Source organism: Macrobrachium nipponense, chromosome 3 (genome assembly GCF_015104395.2).
Source record: "Macrobrachium nipponense isolate FS-2020 chromosome 3, ASM1510439v2, whole genome shotgun sequence".
NCBI classification, from domain to species: domain Eukaryota; kingdom Metazoa; phylum Arthropoda; class Malacostraca; order Decapoda; family Palaemonidae; genus Macrobrachium; species Macrobrachium nipponense.
In genome coordinates, this window is record NC_087202.1 from 105975441 (window position 1) to 106001594 (window position 26154).

Sequence of the window (26154 nt, forward strand, 5' to 3'; positions counted from 1 at the left end):
TCCACTTTAGCTATAATTTATACTGACAGGATTACTTTATACTACCTACATGATAGTTTCAATTATTTTTGTGAAAAAGAATATTTCATCTCATTAAATTGGGGTTTCTAATAACTTCACTTTTTAGATTTCTGTAAAAGAATGCTATTGAGATGACCATTTGTCTATCCGTCCTGGAGGGCTGCAAATTGGTATTGTTGATCAGCCACCCTTTAATCATCAAACACCAATTTGTAGCTATTTAGCCTCAGTAGTTTTTTTTTATTTGATTTTAAGGTTAAAGTTAGTCATGATCGTGCGTCTGGCGCCGTTATATGTACCATCACAGGCCACCACCTGGCCGTGACTGAGAGTTTATTATTTTACTTGTTTTCCTTACTTTCGCCTCCGCGAGAATTTTGCGCCCAAATATATGTCTTGTTTCTTCCTTTTCTCATAATTTTAAAGTTACTTTTCAGTTCTAGCATATTTTAGTCTGGCCGTTTTCATTATTACTACTTTTTTGTGCCTTATTTATATACATATTTCTTTCTTCCCCTCGCATCAATGATTCTCTGCTGATTCGTTTTTAACTTTCTTTAAACTATCAACATTTCGTGTAGTCTCTTTGGCAGTCTTATCTTTCATATCCTTTTGAGCTCTTTACAAGTAAACTATTTTACTTATTTTACATTCATTCTGCCATTCCCACAAATGTACATCACACTTACTACCTGGCAGTTTTTTGGATTTCCTTATTTGGCCTTCTATAGTGCCCCCTTTATTGAAAACTATCTGACAGAGCATTTGCCCTTCCAAGATGAATAATTAGTTGTTCAAGAATACCTGAATATTCCAGCAATTTAAACTCAAATTGTAAACCTAAGCATATAAGTGTACCCTCCCAAATTGGTTTAGTTATAGCGAAAATCTTGGACACAGAGAGAGCTTGAACTCAGCGTTACATCATCAAGGTGTGAAAAGTTTCCACCCAACAAATTCATGTTGTATGGGTCAGTTGCACATGTTCTTCCATCATGGTCTTCCTATATCCTGTTGATAACTGACCAGCTTGCCATCGAGGATAATTCTGTCCTTTACAGTCGTAGTTGTTTTCTAGGCAATATTTTCTACAAATCTTGGAAGTTCATATTCAGGGACCTAAAACTGAAAGCGTTTGATAACGGTGATAATAAGAGAAAGTTCAGGATTGCTTTATATATGTTGAATTGAAGTTTGAAATATGAAAATAAAAATATACATTTTAATATAATTATATAAGACTTTATTAAATAAGTGAGAACAGTCCAAATACATTTAAAACTACGGCGTGGTTTGTGTCAATATACACCAAATGCTCTGTTTACAACGGTTCAAGAAGAGTTTTCCTGACATCCGACTACACCGCCAATCGCCTCTGCACAGCAAGCGTGAAGCCCCGAAACTAAATGATAACCGCATTTACTAGCAAACTAAAGGATATAATAGGACGTTCTCATATGCCAGTGTCACGGAAAAGAGCTTTTGACGAGTGAGTAAATTAAGATTGCCGCGGTGATCCAAGCTCGCTGGAGGCGTACCCTAATGTTAAGATTGAACTGTAGGCCAAGGCTAGGCTGTGCTGTGATTTGCCCCCTATCCCTATTACCTATAGCTAGTAACTTAAGGTCGGCTTAAGTCTAGTCTGTTAAAACAGCTTTCGTATGTAGGAAAGGTAACTGGCTGTCTCGTGGGGTTAGCTCTATAGGCTAGGTAGGTATACTACCTACTAGGTAGCTCCTAGCTAGGTAGTCTGTGGTAGCCCGTTTCAACATCAGATTTTAGCCTAGCATAAGTTGCCCAAGCCAGGCAGCTCGGAATCCATTCACATCTACTACTATTTATGGTAGGGATTCCATGTGCTGTGCAATTGCCATACCCTAGGCTTAGGTTTATTAGGTATTATAGGCTAGCTTATGAGAAACTAGCCTGAGTTTGGTGCATAGGCCCTAAGCTATCCAGGGAAAAGCACCTCTGTGTAGCCAGGCAGCCACCTGTACATTAGCCTTAGTCCACCCAGCGATTTTTGCATGGAAAACTATTTTTTCTGCTAGTTAGTATCTTGTTTTGTTGTGTTCTGATGTTAGTAGTAATTGCGCAAAACCCTTGTTTTCCATTCACCACCACCCTAAATATCACAGCGGTAATGGGGGCAACCAGATGGTTTTGGGTAGGGAAAAACGAAAATGAGCAATAAGCAAAAGGTTATAGGCTAACACCAGAATACATACTAAAACTAACAGAAAAAATGTTTTTCTATGCAAACAGAAGAGGGTGAAAGAACACTTGGGCTACAGAGTGATTCGGGACGAGGTAGTTATCTCGAGCTTTGGTTTCTAAATCGTCCCATTTTCTAAACCGCGATTTACAAAAGTGGGTAATGCAGAAAGTAAGTAAAATAAGAGAAGCAGTCTAACCTAAGACAACCACCTAACCTAACGTAGGGGGAGGTTATCCTTACTTAGCGGGTGGGGCTTCGCCTCCTTGCGACCCCCCTCCCCCTTAAAAAAATTGTGCCTAAAATGATCTACAATGACAAATTGTCTCGCCTAATTGATATCAATCCAGTCTTAAAAAGCACAGCTTATCACACTTGGGGCACTTCACTTCTCTTGGTAACATAGTAGTGTGTTCTAGTAAAAAGGATAAACATTCTTCATTATTACATCTAAATTGTGACAGTACCACATCAGTCTCGGTAGTGCACCTACAACTCTCCCACACGGAGACCATCGTTGAACTGAAGTTATTTTTTTTTTTTTTTTTTTTTTTTTTAGGGGTGGGGGGGGAAGAACCTGTTGTCTTTCATGAAAAGCTAAGCAAAACTTAGTACAAAAATATATAAGAATTGTGACTGGGCAAAATCCATTAGCCAATAATATTACATTACATGGACGTACAAGGTTGTAATTAGAGGACCACGATCTGTAGGTGGAGCTACTGCGCATGTAGGAGGAAATTGTTACAGTGAGGAATTGAAAGGAGTCAAGTAGAAAAGAAACGAACATACGAATAAACGAGAGTGACTCTTTGTGACAGTGGAAACATCATCAAAGAACTTTTTAAAAATGCATACTTACCGTAATATGATTATTTTTTCCTCTGTTGTTATGCATTTGTGCAGGTAACATATTTAGAAAAAATATCTTGCTTTCACATGTTTTACCCAAGAGAAATATAAATTACAACGTAGGAAGTGTTCTACTGAAAAATAACCAACTTTGGCACTACCAGTAACCTGAATTAGACGTCAGTCACAATCCAACCTCCATCGAAGCAACACCTCAAGACCTCTACTTTCCTTTCGAAGTAAGTGTTTTCTCCCAGGTTAGGAATTAAGGCCTTAATTTCCGATTAAACAGAAGTTAATGAAAGTCTAGCCATGCGCAATGCCAACTTACCTCTATGACGCTTTCAAAATTTCTACTTAAACCACCTAACACATAGAAGATTGACGCCATCTTGATGTTTGCGGAGTCGCTTGTGTAAACAAACTTCCCATTTCCTGTGCTAAATCCACATACCACTTGTACCTAGGCTATAGACACTGGGACACTTTCTTCACAATAATCTTAAACAACGATGGTGTTTACATTTGTGATTGGGAAAACATGGCGATTGTTCGGGAAGAAGAAGAACAGTGTGCTAGATAACATTTAAATAATTATACATCTGTAAAGTCTTTGGGGTTACTATTGTTGCAGAAAAGGGATAATAGACATGAATTAAAATAAACATTTTGAAGTAACATAAAGTAAAATTAAACTAAATAATGAGTAAAGTAAATAAGGAAATAAAGCTTTGCACCTCACGAACAGTGTAGTATGCCCACAACCATGTTTATGGAGTGCAATAATTCATTTGAAAATATTCGTTGTTGTAAAAGTAACCAGATTCCTGACACAAATTTCATGGGATTTCCTGTAAACAGCTATGATGTGTTGTTCGAACTTTCCTATTCACTGTTGCCAATTGGTGTGTGTTGACCCTCCAAACTTGGGATAAGACTTACCCAAAACTGTGGAAATAAGTGAATTTAGCGTATCTGTTTGTAATATATATACATAAATATTAGAGCAATTTTATCATTATTGGATTACAAAGACATTAGAATTCATGGAAACAGTTTGTAATTGTATCGGTGTATGTGTCAAGTTTCACTAAATTTGGCAATGATGACTTGCCATTCCTAGCACGCATTAAAGGCTACATTTATTTCAGCCGTACAATTATTAAAAATTAAAAAAAAATATTTCAGCTAGGCCTATACAATTATTAAAAGTTTTAAAAAGTCAAAATAGTAATATAGACCTATATAATTGAAAAGTGCTAGCATAATAAGTACAAATTTTTTCCCATAAACAATTCACTAAACCGTTGTCTGTTCGTGGATTCTGGCTGTCAGACATACAACAAGCATGAAAAATTATTCCTGCCATGACTTTGCTGTAAACAAACTCACGTATTTAAAGCAAATTAAGAATGAAATGTGTGTAATTACAATCAAATAAGAAGTGGAGTTTCAGTTGTGATAGCAATAAGGATAAAACCACTGATTATAAAGTAAAAATGCATTTCACTTCAAAGCATGGCCCCGGAATTAAGGCGTCTCATACTTTCACTATTATAGGCAACAAAATGTTGTTTTATTGTGCTGATTACAACTATAATCTTGAGAGATGTCAATAAGTGTTACATATATACGCAAATATTGTTCAAATGAGCACTGGGAAGGACGTGGCTGCAAGTGCAGAACCGAATGGCACTCACAACCATACCACTCCATATTGGGTAAAGCACCGCTGTGTGACCATTGATCCGATGAAAGACCATTTTTTCACTATATATTTAATTGGTGAAACAAAATACATTTGAATATTGAAGCATACCATTCATTGAAGTTTCATCAACAAAAATATGATATATGAAATTGCCATGTAAAATAAAATAAGCATGTGAAGTCTTTGTAAAATATGTGTGCAAGCCAGTTTTTAAATCCAGTACGGCATGGTATGGTTGTGAGTGCAATACGGTTCTACAATCGCAGCCACATCTTTCCCAGTGCTCATGGGAACAACATTTGCTTGTATATGTAACGTTTATTGATATTACTCAAGATTGTAGTTGTAATCAGCACACTAAAACAACATTTAGTTGCCTAAAATAGTGGAAGTATGAGACGTCTTATTCCCGGGGTCATGTTTTGAATTGAAATGCAGTTTTACCATGTAATCGATGGTTTTATCCTTACTGCCATCACAACTGAAACTCCCCAGTCATTTGATTGTAATTATACACATTTCGTTCTTAATTCACACCAAATTCCACTTTAAATACGTGAGAGTTTGTTTACAGCAAAGTCATGGTGGTAATAATTTTTCAACCTTGTTGTACATCTGGCAACCAGAATCCACGAGTCGAGCAGACAACAGTTTAGTGAATTGTTTATGAGAAAAATGTGTACTTTTTTGCTAGCACTTTTCATGTAAGTCTGTATTACTATTCTAACTTTTTTTCTTTTTTAATAATTGTATGGCTGAAATAATTTGTTTTTAATTTTTAATAATTGTACAACTGAAACACATGTAACCTTTAATGTGTGCTAGGAATGGCAAGTCATTGTTGCCAATTTAGTGGAACTGGACACATACGCTGATGCTGTTACAAACTGTTTCCATGAATTCCAAATGTCATAGTAATGAAATACAGGCAGTCCCCGGGTTACGACGGTGTCGGCTTACGACGTTCCGAGGTTATGACGCTTGTCAATAGACGTTATTTCCAGGGTTACGACGCATGTTCCAGGGTTACAACTTATGTTCCAGGGTTACGATGCCTACAACGCTCATCTGGGAGATGAAATATGACACCAAAAATGCAAAATAATCAATATTTGAAGGTTTTTTTTATGAAAAATGCCATAAGAATGCAGTTTACATAGTTTTCAATGCACCCAAAGTATTAAAAGTAAGGTTTTCTTAGGATTTTTGACAATGTTCCGGCTTACGACGCGTCTCAAGAACGGAACCCCCGTCGTAACCCGGGGACCGCCTGTAATGATAAAATTGCCCTAGTATTTATGTACATACATATTACAGATACATATGCTAAATTAACTTATTTCCATGGTTTTGTGTGTCTTATTCCAAATTTGGAGGGTAAACACAAACCAGTTGACAACAGTGATAAAAAGAAAATAGGAAAGCGCAAACAACACATTATAGCTAATGTTCTCAGCAAAAACGATGAAATTTGTGTCAGGAATCTAGTTATTTTACAACAATGAATATTTTCAAATGAATTACCATGAATACATAATAAATTTATGCAATTCATAATTTTATTCTGGTGTTTAACTAATTATTTAAATGTTATCAGCGCACTCTTCTTCTTCCTGTACAATTGGCAGGTTTCCCCAGTCACAAGTGTAAACACCATCATCATTTAAGATTGTTGGGAAGAAAGTGCCCCAGCATCTATGGGTACAAGTGATGTGAGGATTTAGTACTGGCAGTGGGAAGTTTGTTTACACAAGTGACTTTGCAAACATCAAGATGGCATCAATCTTCTAAATGTTAGGTGTTTTGAGTAAAAATTTCTAAAGCGTCATGGAGGTAAGTTAGCACTGAGCATGGCTAGACTTTCATTAACTTTTGTTTAATTGGAAATTATGGCCTTAATTTCTAACTTGGAAAAAACGCTTGCTTCAAGAGGAAAGTACAGGTCTTGAGGTTTTGCTTCGATGGAGGTAAGCTTGTGACTGAAGTCTAGTTCAGGTTACTGGAAGTGCTAAAGTTATTTTTTGGGAAAGGGATTGCGCAACCGTACAAGTGGTTGCCTGGCTGCACAGCGGTGCTTTACCTTATATGATGTTTAGAACACAAAAAGAGTTAAAATAGACAACAAATAAATCGAGAATGTATCTGTTTCACAGTCAAATTTCATCTGCTACTACTACTACTACTATACTGAAAGCTAAGGTGCATGCACTTTGTTATAAGGGAGCTTTTGGTTCACACACCTACTTCTAAGTGAGGGAAATAGTGTGGGGGTTTTTGGGGGATAGGCCAATGAACATGTATCCAGCCAATCATGTTGCAATCTTTAAAACTGTGGATAAGGCGCGAACCGCAGTTCTGCCACCCCTTAAACATTGCTAACCTCCTGTAACCCCTGTGGCGAGCTCGCGCAGCGCAGTAATTCCTTCTTGCCAGTGCAAATTTTTCTTTGCAAGAATCTTTAAAGTTGCGGATGAGGCGCGAAGCACTGTTTCGCCACCCCTTAAACAACTCCCACCATTCTTTTGACCAATCACAGGCTTGGTCACCCACCCAGTACAGCTAAGTCAATTATGTTTACATTAGTTAGTTACGAGTTACGGGCCAGCCAACACCATGGTCTTTTTATTCTTAAATTAGCTGAATTTTCCCCCATTAAATGTGATTACAGGGGTGTTAATTAACATAATTTCAGTTTATATTGTAATAATTACATCAAAATGTTTCCATTATACTGATGTTACACCATTTTCATTGAGAGCATTGGGCTTTTGCCTACCCCATATGAGGAACAAATGAAGACTTGTGTGTTCACTGCTTAAGGTGAGGTCATTCTAAGTGATGTCTCCAAACCTGCTTTTACCTTGTAAATTGATTTTTCTCACGGTTTTAGTGTTTTTGATGTAGAAGTCGTCTTTGTTGATCTATTGTTATTTATGTCTAGGTCTCTCTACCTAACACCCTACCCCTTCTTTACCAACTCGTACCTTCTCTTCCCCCCCCCCACCCCCCCCCACCCCAAGTATACCTGACTTTCCCTCAACCTCTCCCTTCCGTGGAATAATATATGGCTCCCTGAGGATTTGCATATCCCATGACTTCTACCAGAACACAAACATGGCATCTCTATTAATATGTGTTCCCCACCCAAAACCCCGAATTCCCAAAGTCCCCCATCATTATTGGGTAGAGATAGAAGGTAAATAACAGTTGGCCCCCCAAAAGATTAATAGTACTGCTTCTTCATCAGAAGAATTATTAGCTAGAATTTCCACTGCCCTTATCAACTGACTGCTGTTTACTGTAAGAGTTCGTTCCCAGTCTGAACTCCAGTTCCACATGACAAACATATTTGGTATTTCTAAGCAATAGTGGCACACCAGCTCTTGCCTTGGAAATTGATTTTGCCTACAATTTTATTGCTTTTAAAGAAAGAGAAGTAGTTATCTGTTGTCAGCCAACTGTTATTTACCTTGTATCTCTACCCATCAGTAAAGAGGAAATTTGGGAATTGTGGGTTTTGGGGGTCAGGGGAGAACACACACAAACAAAGCCGCTATGTTTGTGTTCTGGTAGTGGCAGACTGCAACCCATTAGGGAGCCTTATATTCCACGGGGGGGAGCAGCTGAGGGAGTTGAAAGTACGAGTTGGCAAAGGGGGTAGGGGGATGTTAAGTAGAGATCCGTTTGCAGAAATAACAGATGACCAACAAAGATTACTATCTCCCTACATCAAAAAGTCAAGACTAACCCTAGAAAAGGCAAAGTTAACTTTTTTTTTTGTATAAGTAACTTACCAAGTAACTATATAGCTATAGTTTACAGTGGACCCCCGTATTCGCGTTCTCCAGATTCGCGGACTCACACATTCGCGGATTTCTCTGGGGGAACGTTTCCCTGCATTATTCGCGGAAAATTCGCGGTATTTTCCTGTTTTTTTTTTATGAATTTCATCATAAAATGCACTTTTGTTCATGAAAGTTACCTGTCAGATATATATATAGCTGTATTTTCCGAAGTCCGACAGAAATTAAAAAACTTACGACACACGTAGTGGGAGTCAGGTGGTTAGTACCCATTCCCGCCGCTGGGAGGCGGGTATCAGGAACCATTCCCATTTTCTATTCATAATTTTTCTGTCGCCGGTGTTGTAAACACAGTTTTCAGCACCTCCGCCTTGAATTTAGGAAACTTGGCTACTATGAGTACCCCTTTTTGATTTTTTGGTATCTTGACTTTTGGATCGGTGGCTAGGCACACGTTAATTGTGGATTTGATTGATTTTGGCTTGATTTCTCTTTAAATAAGATGTCTGGTTCTAGTTCGGCTAGCGCCAGGTTTTGTACCAAGAGTGATTGTCGAGGTAGGCTACTGAAAGCATCAGTAGACCCTCATACTTTGTGTAAGAGTTGCAGGGAGCATGATTGTATGTATGAAAGTCGCTGCAAGGAATGTGAGTGTCTTTCTGATTCTGGATGGAGAGCGTATGAGTCCTATCTTCGTAAGCTTGAACGGGATAGGTTAAGGAGGTCTTCCTCCAGGAGCGTTTCAGGTAAACATCAGGAAGTTCATGTTTCTCCTACTAACCCTCCTTTAATCACTACTCCTAACCCTGTAGTGTTGCCTTTGGGCCCTGAAACAGTGTCTGTGGAGGGTAATACCCTTACGCTTATCTTAGAGTCGATTCGTAATTTAGAATCTAAAGTGCTCGCCTTAGAAGGCAAAAGTGAAGGTGCAAAGTGCAGTGACAGTGCTCCTTCGTTTGTGGAGGGTGCGTCAGATCGGCCCCATTTCGCCTCTAGGCCTAGACCACTGCCGGACTCCCAGGTTTCAGGGAGAGGGCATGTCGAAAGCCGCAGGAGGGTTATGGGGAACGCCCACCGATCTGACGTGCCTTCGGCAGTATCTGGGGTTTAAGAACTCTGATGCAGTTTGTTCTTTAAGCCCTATGTTCTTAGCAAAGAACGAAAATCCTTCCAACCCTTGGCCCAAGACATTTGAAATCAAGGGTTTGACAGAGATTGTGGGTAGTGAGCCAGAGAGAGTCCTGTGCCCTGTCAGGGCTCTCAAATTCTATTTAGACAGAACGAAGGACTGTAGAGGACCTTCGGGCAACTTGTGGTGCTCTGTCAAGAAGCCTGATCTTCCCATGTCAAAGAACGCGCTTTCTTTCTTCTTGAGAGACACCATTAAGGAAGCTCATTCCACATGTAGTGATAGTGACATGAAGCTTTTAAAAGTGAATGCCCACGAGGTGAGGGTTATTTCGACCTCGATAGCCTTTCACAGAAATATGGCACTCAGTGACATTTTGAGTGCCACATATTGGCGGAGCAACTCGGTGTTCGCTTCACACTACCTGCGGGAGGTGAAAGCGACATACGAACATTGCTTGTCGCTTGGACCATACGTCGCTGCAGACACTGTTTTGGGGGCAGGAGGTAGCACTCATCCTTTCCTTTAGTGGTTAGGTGAGCTTTTAATTGTGTGTGTTTTTTGGTTGTGGGGTCGACCGCCCGAGGCGGATCTCCCTTCTTTAGTCTGGTTTAGTGGGATACCTTTGGTAGACTAGGCCAGGTGGTTTTTTACTTCATTGCCCTCATTGTATGGTCAATGGTCTAGTCACATCGTGGTCACGCCCCCGTTGACAGATCATCTTGAGTGCACCAGCTTATAGGTCTCTACCTCGCTGGCAACTCTAGTAGCACAAGTAAGACTTACGTGGCAGTAACCACGAAGCCAGCTATGCTAACAGGTAAGGAACCAAGATATCAATTATCTGCATGTATATGTTTCCTAAAATTCTATTCTGTGTCTTCCCACCACCAAAGGTGGGATTCAGCTATATATATATCTGACAGGTAAGTTTTATGAACAAAATTATATTGTAATGATACAATAAAGTTTGTTCATACTTACCTGGCAGATATATATATAGCTGTATTTTCCGAAGTCCGACAGAAATTAAAAAACTTACGACACACGTAGTGGGAGTCAGGTGGTTAGTACCCATTCCCGCCGCTGGGAGGCGGGTATCAGGAACCATTCCCATTTTCTATTCATAATTTTATTTCCACTGTCTCCTGAGGGGAGGCGGGTACTTAAATTATATATATCTGCCAGGTAAGTATGAACAAACTTTATTGTATCATTACAATATCATTTTTGTGATAAAACTATTAAAAAACCAAGTATGAAAATTTTTAGTGGGTTTTTCTTGAGTTTTAACTAACAAAATAGGCTGTTTTTAGCATTTTCATAGGGGTTCCAAACATTCGCGGATTCTAACTATTCACGGGGGGGTCTGGTACGCATCCCCCGCGAATACGGGGGGACCACTGTACAAGGAAATTTGTGGTTGCGACTTTTGTTTAGCGAAGGTAACTGGCCCCTCCAACTTTATGGTGAAAAGGTACAACACGCCTAAGACCGTTATTTATTTTCTGCTGCATAGCAACGACAGTCACTTGCTTGGTAGCTTGCTTTGGAATTCCTTTATTTCACTGGATGGTTGAGGTTCCCACAGGAGTTGGTGATGTCCTCTGGAATTGTATTCTTGAATTTTGTAGCAGTTTCACTAATTTGGTTAGCTTACTGTCTTTCTTTTGTGAAGCCTGAAGCTAGTGCTTCTAGTGCCCAGTTTTGCAGCAAGGGCTATGATACCAGACAGACTTCCATTAATTATGACTCATACTATTGTAGTCAGTGTAGGGTCAGACTTGCTCTTCCATTCTTTCATGCAATGAACGTGAAGACTGAGATTAGGATAAGTGGAAGACTTTGACTAATTATTTAGAGAAACTAGAGAAGAATAAACTTAGAAAGGCAGCTGCTAGAGCTGAAACTAAAGGATCTAGTCAGAATTCTCCTTCTATTCCTGCTCTTTTGACACCTGTGACTGCTTTCTCACCAATCAACAGTCTTCCGGCTTTTTCCTAATTCTTCCTTGCCTAGCTCCCAACCTTTTGATCCCAATACCATTGCCAGTTCAGAGGCTAGGTTTGATCATAAATGTAATTTGCTTGTGAATTCTGTTGCCCAGATTGGGAATTCGGTTAAATGTTTAATGGATAAATTTAGTGTAAGTGATCAAGGTGCCTAGTGATTTGGAGGAGGTAGCTATCTGTACCATCGATGCTTCCTGGCGAAGGTCCCGGTCAAACTCCCCTAAACCTGGGAGGAGGAAAACTGTAGATCCTAAGACGCTCAGTGGGGTTTGCCCACGGGTAGTTGCCCCCGCATCACAGCCTTTAGTGCGAGGATCCCAGGACTTGAAGGATGGCCGTTGGAATGGCGTCCAACTTGGCACTGATGTTCTATTGTCCAGTGAGTCGGATTCAGATGTTAGTGGAGGATGTTACAGATGATTGAAGGATGTTTCTAGACCACTGGAAAGGTCTTTTCCAGTGTCGGATTGCCGTTCTCTGCCTCCTTGCAAGTGTTTTAAGGACCAGGATCATGTCCTGAGCCTTCGTGTAGCTTTTGGGATCTTTCCTATTGCTCCCCTGAAGTTTCAGTGTCAGGTCAGTGATCGACGACGCCTGTACGGGCTTCCAACTCCCTCGCATCAGGATCTAAGGGTGTTAAGTGTTCAGTGGCGGATTCCGAGGGATCCATGGTGTCAGTGGATGGTATCGGATCAAAGCTTACAGTGGGATCTTATGGATCAAAGTGTTCAGTTGGATTCAAAGGATACAAGTGCTTATTGGAACCTGCACGATTCAGTGTATCCAAGCAGTTGGAAGGATCAAAGAGTATAGTGTTTGAGCGCTCACCTGCATGAGCGCAGTCATCTCTTCGATCGGGGCCAACTTCTAGCAGAGGTTCAGTCTCACAATCTAGACGTCACTCCGTTCCACCTGAGTTTCTGGTTTCTGGATTCTTCCCTGGATCCAATCAGTCGTCGCCTAGACAGTATCTTGGAATTTCTTCAAAATCTGTCAATACCTTGTGATTCTTCAGTAGTAGTACCTTCGTCTCAGACAAAGAGGAGGATCTTGAACAGGATCAACCTACGTCAGCATATGCGTCTTTGTTGAGATACTTTTTGCATTGTTTTCCGGATTTCTTCTCGCCAGCTATACCCCCATCCCCAGGATCAGCCTTTATGATGAGACAACCTGTTGAAAACTCTTAGATTACCTAGTATGGTTCTGTCCTCTTCATCAAGGAAAGCCCCTGGCTCACATTGAGACTCAGCTCACAGAGAAGAGAGAAGCAGGAAAGGCGGTTTTTTGTGCTCCTCCTTCTCGGTTGTCAAAGAGGAGATACCTTTAATATGTTACTGGGGAGGCTCCTTCTTTGGGAATTTCTGCCTCCTCCCAGGGGGACTTCTCCAATCTGATTGATTCGGCAAGAAAGTCAGCCTCTTCATCCACCAAGATCTTCACTGCCTCAGAACTAGGTCATTTAGTATGTGAATCTTAAAGTTTTTGAAATATTCAGTTTTCTTGATTGGACCATAGGCGCACTAGCCAAGAAGATTGAGAGTTGCGCTTCCCTTCAACCCAACTTTGCGTTGGATTGGTTAGGAGTGTTATCTTGTGCTGATAAAGTAATCAGAGACGGCTCGCAAGAGTTAGCATCGCTGGTTACTGTTGGGGTCCTCAAGAAGAGAGAGCAATGGTGCTTGTTCACGTCAAAAGGGGTGACACCTTCACAGAGATCACCTCTTCTGTTTGCACCTTTAGATCATAGTAGTCTTTTCCTTGAGCCGCTGTTGAGCATGTAATAGCGGAACTTCAGCGGAACTACCCAGGATCTCCTATCCGCTTCTTCCAAGAGGGCTAAGGAGAACGTTTGTCCTCCTTCAACATCATTCTCATCTAGAGTGGTATCACCTCTGCAGCAGTGCCCCTTTAGGGAGGGACAGAGGCAGGTTCCAGTCATGACCCCGGACTAATTTGGTCAGTACGACCAGCAAAGAAATCAACATTCAAGACCTCTTCTCGTAAGTGAAGATCCAGTCCTCCATGCTACAGTGGGAGCCAGACTACAGCATTTTTGGACCAAATGGGCAGAAAAGAAGGCCGAACCTTGGGTTCTGCAAGTCATCTAAGAAGGATATTCCATCCCCTTCAATGAAAAACCCCCGTTAGTTTCCTCTCATCAACTTGGGAGCTTACGCCAGACTGAGAAACTTCCTGCCCTATCAAAAGAGGTTGATTCTCTTCTCAAGAAGGGAGCAGTAGAAATAGTACAAGACATCAATTCAAAGAGGTTTTACAACTGTCTTATCTCTAGTCCCCCAAACCATCAGGGGTTTGGAGACCCGTCCTTGATGTCAGCGCCCTGTATTTCTTCGTGAAGACAACAGAATTCAAGATGTAGACCAACCATTCAGTCCTGTCAGCCATTCATCAAGGGGATTGGGTGGCAACTATAGATATGGAGGACGCCTATTTCCACATCCCCATACATCAAGAATCCAGGAAGTATCTAAGGTTTACGTTCCAAGACAAGGTCTTCCAATTTTGTGCTGTGTTTTGGCCTGTCAACTGCTCTTCAAGTTTTTACCAGAGTCCTTGCCCCACTGGCAAAGCGGCTACACCTAGCCGGAATCAAGGTTTTCCTGTACTTAGACGACTGGCTCCTTTGCTCCCCATTGAAGTCAAAATGCATGGAGAACATTCAAGAGACACTTCAGTAGGCCCAGGATCTGGGTCTCCTGATCAACAAATCCAAGTCCCAACTAGTCCCAACCCAATTGATTCTTTATTTGGGGATGAGGATAAAATCTCAAGAGTTTTTGGGCTTTTCCATCCAACAAAAGAGTCCTATCTTGTCTACAGAAAGTTCCTATCTCGCCTTTCCTGTACTGCCTACGAATGGATGAGCCTTCTGGGGATCCTTTCGTCCATAGAAAAGTTTGTGCCCTTGGGAAGGCTGCAAATGAGTCCGCTTCAGTTCTTCCTCAAGGCCAACTGGCAGGAAAACCCAATCGGATTACTTGGTGTTCCTGATCACTCAAGAAATCAAAGAGAACCTCAAGTGGTGACTCTTAGAAGGAAGGTTTGCAGAAGGAAAATCTCTGTTCCCTCTGAACCCCAATTGCACACTATACTCAGATGCATCGGATCTGGGTTGGGGCACCAACCTGGAGAATGCAGAAGAATCCAGGATGTGGTCCAGTTCAGAGAAGAACCTACTTATAAATGTGAAGGAACTCAAAGCGATTCATCTGGCCCTTCAACTTTGCGACAGCGGTCCACGACTCCACTGTCGTTGTTCATTCAGACAACTCAACGGCATTGGGCTCACGACAATCACACCCAGATTGTCACCAGGTTTATTCAGATGAAACTGAATGTCATCACGGATGAGTTAAGTTGTCACAACCAGGTACTACCGACGGAATGGACACTCAATCCACAAGTGTGCACAGACTTGTAGAGGCGGTGGGGGAAACTGTCGATAGAGCTGTTCTAAATGGCGAGGAATCATCAACTTCCCTTGTATTGTTCGCCAGTCCTGGATCCTCTCACATGGGCAACGGACGCGATGATCCAGGATTGGTCGAATCTCAGTGTTTACACTTTCCCACCTTTCATTATGGTGAGGGATGTGATAAACAAATTCAGATTGCACAGCAACCTCTCAGTGATGTTAGTGGCCCCCTTTTGACCACAAAAAGAGTGGTTCCCAGATCTCCTCAACTTCCTTGTGGGCTTCCCAAGACTTCTACCACAGCAACGAAGTCTACTCTGGCAACCGCATTTTCTCCCGTTCCATCAAGGACTATCCACTCTTGCTCTGGCAGGCTTCAGACTGTCAGGAAGCCTTTCAGAGCAAAAGGCCTTTCAAGACCAGCTGCAGAAGTGAATGCTAATGTTTATCAAACCAAGTGGTCAGTCTTTTGCAGCTGGTGCAGAAGTCATGATATCTCATCTTGTACCTCTGTAGCCCAAATAGCAGACTTTCTGCTATTTTTAAGAATGTCTCGACAATTATCAGCAGTCACAATCAAAGGATATAGAGCCATGCTAAGCTCTTGTGTTTAGACACAGGGCCTGGATTTGCCCTCAAATAAGGACATCAGTGAATTGATTAAGTCATTTGAGACAACCAAAAGGGAAAAGGCTCTATTGTCTTGGAATCTTGATGTTGTTCTGAAGTGGATTCCAGGGCCTCCATTCGAACCCATGCAAATCTTCTAGCCTGAAGGATCTTACAAGGAAGACACTTTTTTTTGGTAGCCTTAGCTACAGCTAAAAGAGTGAGCGAGATGTGGGCTTTTCACGGGGGATGCAGTGTGCTCATTCATTTTTTGTTTTCTTGCAAAAAAGGAAACTTCAATTAATCCTTGGCCTCGCTCCTTCAGAATCAAGTTGCTGACTGACATCCTCGATCCTGCAGATCAAGAAAAGAACCCTGTGCCCCATAAGAGCATTGAAATTCTACTTGGGAAGAACTAAAGCAATCTGAGGCCACTTCTCTAACCTTTTGTGTTCAGTCAAGGACCCATCATGTCCTATGTCAATAAACGCTTTGGCTTTTTTTCTTTTCTCAGCATTGTTATTTCTGAATCATACTCAAAGGTTTCAGAAAAAATTTTTTCTTTATGCAAGGTCAAGGCCCATGAAGTGAGGGCAATGGCCACTTCCATGGTTTTCAAGAATAATGTATTTCTTGATTCAATTGTACAAGCTACATTTTGGAGATGTAAATCCGTATTTACTCTTTTTTATTTATGTGACGTAGAGATAGTTTATAATAATTGTGGGACCTGATATTTTAACTTCTCTTGACAGTGGTCGTCAAGTTTTGGGGAGCTGGGGGGCACAGTTTACCTGGAGCACCCACCAAACTGGTCGGTGTTGGTTGGGTAATGGTAATAGTTTTTATTGTGTTCAGGTAACTGGTTTTTCTGGTCATTTTGTGTGTTGTCCAGGTCAAGGGTTTTTGTTTTGGTAGCTTTGGCAGTCATCATTGTACTCCTTGATTGCAAAGCATCCCACTGAAGTTGAGGAAACCTGGCTCTACTACCTTGGCTCTACAGGTTGAGGCGAGCTCTGACCAGAGGCAGTATCTTCATGCTGGAGCTCTCTCACCAGGTAGGTTACAACAAGCATTTTGTTGATGCTAGCTAAGGTACTATTGTAAATTCAGCTCTGTCATTGAGTGCTTTTAGAATAGAATATGTCCATGATTCCCACCTCCAGCCAGTGTGGATTCAACTATATAGTTACTTGGTAAGTTTCTTATACAAAAATGACATTGTATATACATGTACTTGAAAAGTAACTACATGAACAGAGCCCACCCTCATCCCCTCTTATGGACAGGCATAAAACGAATGACGGTCTTAGCTGTGTTGTACCTTTACTTCCCCGAAAAGTGGGCGGTGCCTGTTACCTTAGCTAAACAAAAGAATTGCTATTGTGAATTTCATGGTAAACTGCCATGGAGTAGAAAATTATAGCTATGTAGCTACTTGGTAAGTGTATACAAAATATAATTTTATTATAAAAATGTCATTTTTGTGGTTTTAGGAAACCTAGATATCGTTGTCAAAAGGTTAAGCCTGGAAGAGGCAAATTTAATCTATTGTTGTTTGGTTTTAGAAAACCTACCTGTTTTTGCCAATGGTTAAGCCTGGAGGAGGCAGAGTTAACTTTTGTTTTGTGGTTTTAGAAAACCTAGAATGTATTTGTTGAAGGTTATGCCTGGAAGAGGCAAGGTTAACCTTTTCTTATGTGTTTTTAGAAACTTAGAATGTCTTTGTCAAAGAACACAAGGTCCTCTGTGAGATATTTAATGAGGCTAGTGCATGAGAACTAGCTCCATATCTTCTACCTATGTTGAAGGTTAACATTCATAATGTGAGCAGCAGTTGTAACTTCATTTAGTGTTATGTAAATTTGTCACTTCAGGATAGGATTGATGTGATGCAGTAGAAGTACAATTTGGTTTTTACCCGCTCACTACTTGAAGTACTATGCAGAATCGTGTTTGAACACAGTAAAGCCCGTAATCCACTACCAGTAGTGGGTAGTCTTCCTGAACTGAAGAAAGAGTAATCCTGTAGGCTCTTTTGTTTAAATCCTGGCTTTTAATATTTTGGGGAGAGTGACGGTATAAATTTTGTATAGGAGCATACCTTTATATCGTAAAGGTATTTAAGTGATTGTCATTTTATAGGGCTTTTGGACTCAGGCACAGGGGTCCCTTCACGCCACTTTTGTTTCATTCTGACTGAATTGTAGTGGTTTTCTCCACAAGGCTGCTCTTTGCTGCACATTATGAGAGCCTTGCTCTCTGAATGGAATCCAAATTCTGGTGGTAGTAAAATCCAGAAAGGATTCTGGATCAGGTAAGAATGTTTTGAGTTTGATTGGCTGAGCAGACTTTTGTCCAGCTGCACCACCCACCGTCCTCTTCTTAATGTGGGAATCAGCTAACTTTAACAGTAGGTAAGATTTATCTCAAATAATATGAATTTTCATAATAAAATTTATTATTTGGATAAAATTTTATTATTTGTGTTGCGAATTATTTGCCTTTAGCTTATTTAGATTCTAGCCCGGTGGTGGGGCAATAACAAGGTCTGAAGGACTAGACTCTACAACTCAGTGGAGGGATTGAGGAAGCAAGGTTTGGAAATTTTGCATATTTATTCAGAAAAATAAACTATAATAACACTCAACACTTTCCCCCACTGCATATATACATGTTAATTCCACATAAAAAGCTTCACAGAAAACATTTACTACAAAAATGCAAAGAATCTAGGTACCACGTGGCCGTTGCAATTCTATGCCCGTGAGGCAGACTAAGAGATAAGAAAATCAAGAATCTAAAATAAAATCCATATAGTAATCGTATTATTTACTTTGCGTTTGGCCATATGAACTCGAATTAGACTTCCTCATTCAAAGGATGCATGGGATACCCCTCAATGAACTTAACACTATATCATGCTAACTGAATCAAAGTAATGACCCTGGTTGTGTTGGAGAGGAGAAAAGCGATCCACCTTACCCGTTATCTTTGGTACCTGGGAAGCGAATGGACGCTATGCGTGTCATTGCCCTCGAGCACAACTTTCGTGACGTCATGGCGTAGCAATATCTGACGCTCGGCGCTTTACACTATTGTGTCTCATCTTTATGCGTTGACTACAATTTATGTTAATTTGTGCTAAGGTGAATTACAAATGCTAGTTTTACATGTGTTGTAACAAGCAAACTCGAAGGATTTCCCCGTATACAAAGGTTTCGCTATGCACGCTTCCTTTGTTTTCATCTCGTACATGGTTAATTTTGTTTCAGAATTTGGTAAGACATAAATTTTAAAGCAGATTATTTCGTTCTCCTCCCTCACAGTTTCATAAGAGTTAGCTACAAACTTCACATAGAAGCTTGAACTCGTCACGATTCTTCTTCTTACTCAAGTTAACCTGACGTTTGCGGCAGGTTTGTCACAAAAAGAGGGATCCGTCTCTTTTTGCGACAATTTGGATACTTACCTACTGTTAAAGTAGACCCCATCCAGCCTCCCCACAACTTTTGGGCTGTCAAAGAGAATTCTGACATGAGCTAAAACATTTGAAACACCTTGTGGCAAACAAGTGAACTAGATAGTCATCCAGGCAGCATCCATAATTTATATTATTCTTTACATACAAACCTGAAATTCTTTACATGAATGGCCCACCTCTGGCACCTAAGCTGGAAGGCAAAGCAAAGTGCAGACTGACAAGAGGGCAGGGCTTCCCCTTTCCTGTCCATAGTTTTACTACCTTGTCAATAAGTTTGATTGACCTTTCCAACTCGTGTTCTCAATTTAAATTCTATATAAAGAACTTAAGGTTTGTATGTTATGTAAAATAAAAATCACTTAAAATTTTGCTATTTGAGTGCGCATTTTGTTTAATTGTACTCTTAATTTATTTGTTATAAATTTCAGTAAATTTTGTTAATTCGGTATGCTCTCTGCTAAGTAATGTACAATTTGTTTAACTTACAGCAAGGACGACGACATTCTGATGATTGATGTAGGGGAGCCGGCTCGCAAAAGAAGCCGGCCCCTATCTGAAACAGAGGAACCATTAATAAGATCTTGTAAGATTTTTTTTACTTTTATTGTGTTCTTCATAATCTTTTGCTGTCACTGAAAAGAAAATTTAACTTTTATGTCGAACATGCCTAAAATTTATACCTATTATGTTGAATATGCCAAAAATGTATACCAAGTACTGTAGAAACTGAGTATATTTTAATTTTTTATATAAGTAACTTACCCATTAATGACTTAGCTAAGAGTTTGTACTTGACAGCAACTTAATTTTTAAATTCACTGTAACGATAGCCTTTAGTTTATGCAGGTGAAAGACCCTGTCCACTTTCAGGTAAAAGAGGAACAACTTGGCCAAGAGCCCAATTTGTTTTCTGCCAGCAAGGTGTTAAGAATGCAGCTTTGTGTTTTGGAATGTGTTGGATCTTCTCCTTTGGTGAAATATTCCTCGCATTGTTAGCCTTTGGCTTTGGATATTTAGTTAGGTTTACAGCATTAAACCAGTTTTTTGAACTATTGCCTTTTTTTACTTTTGTTAGTGACTGATGTCAGGTTCTAGCTTTCCAAGTTTTCGGTATTGCAACAATGGCTGAAATGCCAGACTCACTAAGCCATGTTAATATTCTCATACTATGTGTATGACGTACGTATAGGGGTCAGATATGTACAATTGATTTGACTTGTGAGGAATGTAGAGAGTGGAATGAAAAAAGGTGGAAGACTGACTTCTCCTGACTTCTCACCTGTCTAAGCTAGAGAGAGATATGAAGAGGAAAGCGGCTCATAGAGCTGAACTTAAATCTGTAGCTATTGAGGACATTATGCCTAAATCTACTAATGCTGATGTACTTATTGTCTTCTCCTGCTATCTTGTTCTCCCTATCCCCAATCCTCCTCCTTTACCACTTCTCTTTTTTCTGGCTCCCACGCTTCCAAACCCAACTGCTTCCTCAGTCTCGAGTCAAATTTTGACCAGAAATTTTACTTACTTGCCAGTACAATGGCCCAAAGTGGGGCATCTAAGCATGTCCTCATAGATGAAGTTTAGTGAGAGTGCCAATGCCTGTGTAAGTGAATTGATTGTGGAGTAGGTGGCTACTCATCCCACCAACTCTCCTAGTCAAAGGTCACTGCCATACTCCCCCAGCCCTGGTATGAGACATACTGGAGGCCCAAGGGAGGTCGGTATGGTCTGCCCACAGCTAGTTTACCCCTCAGTCAGACCTGTGATGTCCCAGGTGATGACCAAAGGCAGCCATTGGAAAGGCACCTTGGAAGTGGATTGTCTCTCATCCTGTTCAGGATATTCTAATCTCTCTAAGAGGTGCCAGTGACACTTATCAGAAGAGTCCCATCCTCTCATGAGGCATTCGACTTTCAGAGATCAGTCTCCTATTCCCAGCAAGAGGACTAAGGAACTTCCCAGTAACCAGCAACCCTCGTGTAGTTCTTGGGTTTCCCCTGGTCGTTTTTCGCAGTTTGAGCATTATTCTGTAGTGCACAAACCGTCATCAGTGTCTTAATTACACCGACTGCCCAAGCACTCCTTTCTTTGCTGTGAGCACCAATGTACCTCTTCCGAGCGCCTTGTAATAGATCAGCGCCCTTTAGCAGTTAGGCGACCATCAGTAGCAGAGCGCCCACTTCACCAAGTGTCCAGTGGAAGTTGAGCACCCACTAGTAGCCAAATGCTTGCTAGTAGTTGAACATCCAGTCTCAGCCAGTCGTGGGTTGGTGCCCCATTGTTCATTGTCAGTAGTGTGTGCTAGTGTTGTGGCACCAGTTCCTTCTGATTTGGCATCGGCAGCTGATTTCGCACCTCAGACTTTTGGTACACACTTTCTTTTGGGGCCTCTCCAGAAACAGTTAGATAGCATCTCGGGCCTCCTCCGGAAGTATGCTTCTTCATCGATGTAGCTCCTCCAGATCCTCTGTCTCCAATTTCATTGGATGAAGAGGATGTCATGCAGGATTCTACACCTTTGGTGTACACATCTTTACTTCGATATTTGCTATAAAGTTTTCCTGATTTCTTTTCCCCAGTGGCTCCTGATTCTCTGGCTTTGTCATTTTCGGTGAGCGACCAGTCAGCTGACTGATCAGGATCGCCTAAAATGGTTTTCTTGTCTTCTTCTAGGAAAGTCATGTGCAAGATGGAAAATTGGCTCACAGAGAAGAGGCAACAAGGCAATGCTTGTTGTAATACATATTCTGCCTTCTCATTTATCCACTAGGAGATATCGCCTTATGTCACTGAAGAAGCTCCCTCCTTGGGAGTGGCTGCCTCCTCCCAGAGGGACTTCTGCAGTCTGATTGATTCAACCCATAGATCTGCATTTCTTCTGCAAAGATTATGTTTTTCTTCATTAGAAATGGGCCACTTACTCAAAGATCTTGTCAAGAGTTTTGAGGGACAGGTAGTCTCTAGTTATTGGCAATTCGGTTTTATGGGGCTTGTACCGATTTCTGGTTATCGGCACAGATAATAGAGTATCGGCACATAATAGAGAATCGGCCCAGATACGTACCTAACAGAGGCGACATTAATCAGTTATCACTACCAATAAGAGCCATAGTGTCCTGCGCAGACAAAGCAGTTACAAGACGGCTCTATGGAGATAGCTTCCTTGTATCCCATAGGAATTCTTAAGAAGAGGGAGCTTTGGGTGTCTTTTACATCTAAGGGCATTAACATCCTCCCATAGTATGCTCTCTCTTTTCTTGCCAGTTGATGAACTTCATCTTTTTCCGCAATTTACGGTAGAGGAGATTGTCTCGTATCTCAACAAAAGGCTATTCGTGATTTACTTGCTCAGTCTACCAGATACCCTAGAGAGTGGCCAACAGCCAGCAAGTCAGCTTCCCCTATTCTGACTCGGCCCTTTCGAGGGAGCAGACAGAGGTCACAATCTAGACTGAGGGTAACTATTCACTTTGTCTCACATGCCATTAAAAGATCCTCTTGAAAATCAGCAGCTCATAAGTGAGGATTGAATCCTTCATGCACCCAAGGGGGCCAGACTCCAATTTTTGGGGGAGAGAGATGGAGTGAGAAAGTGACAGAGCAGTGGGCAATAAAAGTACTGAAAAAAGGATACTCCATACCCTTCAAACAGAAGCCTCCATTGAGCAGCACTCCTATCGCATTGGCGACTTACTCTATATTATCGGAGAAGTATTCAGCCCTCCCAGAAGAACTGTCGTCCCTTCTTAAGAAGGGAGTGCTGATGAATCTAAAGGATTTTACAACTGCCTATTTTTAGTATCCAAGTCTACAGGAGGATGGAGGCTGGTCTTAGATGTGAGCGCATTGAATTTTTACATTCAAACAACGAAATTCCTCATGGAAACGAACCAGTCCATCCTTACTAACATTTGTTAGGGGACTGGATGATTTCCCTTGACATGAGGGATGCATACTTCCACGTTCCAATTCATCAGGATTCAGAAGTATTCGAGGTTCGTCTTCGGGAACCAAGTGTTCCAATTTCGTGTTTTATGTTTCTGACTGTCGACAGCTCCACAGGTATTCACCAGAGTGCTTGCCCCATTAGCCAAGTGGCTCCATTTACTGGAGATCAACATTTCTCTATACGTATCTGGATGATTGGCTGATTCATTCACCCACGATAGAAAGATGCATGATGCTTCCTATGCTGCACAAGAGGAGGGGGAAAAAGCTTAGATGATTTAGAACACAGAGATTCCTCTCAGCCTCACACCAAAGCGTTCACGCATTGTAGGTTGGACTGAGCGTGGCCTGACAAGGGGAGCTCAAAAGAAATTCTAGAGTCCAATTTAGCATCTAGCAAGACCTCTATACCCGTTAGGGTATAGGTTGAGTTTGTGCCCTATCGTCGAGATTGTTGAGATCATGAATGAGATCAACAACCTCTGCAAATGATGACATGAACTCTCCCTCCTCTTGCTTCGGCACAGGTGACCGATGACATGAAGAAGACGGTTTGGCAGTATCCTCCTCCTGTAAAACTGCTGCAGAAGGTTTCCCAGGAAGCCCAACATTCTTGTCAACATTGGTCTAAAACTGGAAGATACCATGACCAAAGGCTCTCGGAACTCATCTCGCAGCGACACCTGTACACGATCCCGACTTGAATAGCGTACTGGCTCGTGAGAAGCACCCCATACACGATCACAAAAAGGATCACGTACACGTATGTCTGGTGAAACATGTACACGGTCATGGTAGAAAGCATGTACATGATTGTGTGACGATTCGAGTACACAACCTTGAGAAGTCAACTGGGCACGATCCTGAAACGAGGAACGTTGCTGACGAGAGCTAACTGAAGGAGATGGACTTCTAAGGCTAAGGTCTCCTCCAGGAGAACGAGAAGCACGTCCACTGACCAATGAAGCCTTGTCTTCGACCCTCAGCCTCAGTCTTGGAGATCGCAGAATCCTTAGGCGATTAGGCTACTAAGCTTTTACAGATAATCGTCGGAAGATCCATAGAATAAAGATCTTATGTGAACATACATGCGTGTTGCCCGTGTCTCCTCATACCCCCTCTCGGTTATAAAGTGAGAACCCAAGGGAGAGGGGTTTACATAAGCCAAGAAAAAAAAAAAACCCCAATTTTTTTTATCCTGTGGAACTCCTGATCACTTCCTAATCAAAATCAATGGCAAGAAAAAGGAAACAAAGGACCACAGGGACACCAAAAAATTTTTTTTTTTGGGGGGGCACTAGTCCACACGGTGAGCGAATCGCTACGGAGGGAGGAAGCCAAATCATCCATCCGAGGAAAAGGAAAACCTCCCAAGAAGGAAGAGTCGAAACTACAATGTTCCCTCTTCTTTTAAAGCATTCTCCACTGAGACTTAGGCCAGGCACAACATTCCTGGCAAGGATTAGTTATCATATAATAATTAGCACGACACCTACTACACATCTTATGTGGGTCTGTGGCAACAGAAGCTTAAAATCTTGAGCAGGGAAATCCACAAGTGCCCAGGCTCATGCGTTGATGGAGGGCTGGGAGGAGCACGGTCTATAGAATCCAAATAGCCAGAAATACATACACAAGCATCTCCTAAAAGAAAAGAAAAATGGGTCACCAAATCACCGGCTTGGAAGGAGAAGCAAAAGCGATAGTGGTCTTAATCTCCAAGGCGGGGTTAAGAAAAAGAGTAATTGTGCGCGGTTTCTGACCAGCTATCACCTCTTACATGCAGGATGTTTCGCCAGATTCTCCACAGATTCCTTGCTTAACAATCTTTGATTTTGTTTTAACCAGTTACACCAGCTGGCGCTTGGAAAATATTCCCTATTGTTAAGACCGAAGGTTTGTTGAATATGGAAAAAATGCAATTTGTTCATGAAACTTACCTTGTCAGAATATAATTATATAGCTGTATTTTTTTACCGAATCCCGACAGAAATTTAAACAAAAACTTACACACATAGGCAAGGCAAACGATCGCAGGGGAGGGATCAGGTGGTTAGTACCCATTCCCCTGACCGCTGGGAGGCGGGTTAAATACAAAGAATCATTCCCACTTTTCTATTCATAAATTTTTTCTGTCGCCGGTGCTGGAAACAAAAACCTGTTTGCAAGCACCTCCGTCCAAGATTTTTGGGAAACTTACTAAGCTACTTGAGGTTATCCCTTTTGGTTTTTCTTTGGTATCTGAATTGGATCGGTGGCTTTGGCACAGCACGTTGACTTTGGTTTGATTTGAATTTGGTATTGATTTTTCTTTGATCAAGATGTTTCAGGGTCTAGTTTCTGCTAGCGCTTAGATGTTTTGTTCCTATGTCTGAATTGTAGAGGTAGGCTACTGAAAAGCTTCACGTAGACCCCACGATTCAGTTTGGTTTATCATGGGAAAGGTTGCACCCTCCGACCACTTTTCACCTGTTCTTCCTATCAAGCAATTGGGTCACGCAAACGAGGATCTAGAAGAAGGGTCTTGTTTTTTGACGGAATAAGAAGGGAAAAACGCACCTCAAATGGTGGTTGGATCCAAAAGAAGCTTTGCGGAAAGGACCTTTTCGCTCAAGCTTCGGAACCAACCCCGACCTAGTGTTGTTCTTACCGACGCGTCCACACGGGTTGGGGAGCAACGACTGGGAGGGAGGGGGAGGAAGTGTCAGGCAACCATGGTAGAGGGGAAACAGGGTGTCCCTGGCACATTTCAACCTAAAAGAAAACTCTCAGCGGTTTTAACCCTCGCTCTAAGGGTTTCTTCGAGGAGGAAGTCTCCACGCAAAGTGGTTTCAGAATAAAACTCGGAGGGCAACAACCACCCAGCCTTGGCATACCTCCCAAGGAAAAACAGGGGTGGGGGGAAACTCACTCTCATTCTCTGTTTCGTCA

General features: G+C 41.4%; 1 protein-coding gene across 2 annotated transcripts in view; it reads left to right on the top strand.

Annotated features, from left to right (window-relative positions):
- Positions 1–1322: 1322 nt before the first annotated feature.
- Positions 1323–26154, top strand: part of LOC135221934 (sentrin-specific protease 1-like) — a 124590-nt gene continuing 99758 nt past the window's right edge. The window contains exons 1-2 of one of the 2 annotated variants that reach the window (XM_064259961.1): positions 1323–1510; positions 19764–19858. In XM_064259961.1, coding sequence (XP_064116031.1) covers positions 1428–1510; positions 19764–19858 — 178 coding nt within the window. In that variant the 5' untranslated portion in view covers positions 1323–1427. The remainder of the gene's footprint in view (positions 1511–19763; positions 19859–26154) is intronic. The other variant, XM_064259960.1, reaches the window with a different exon arrangement.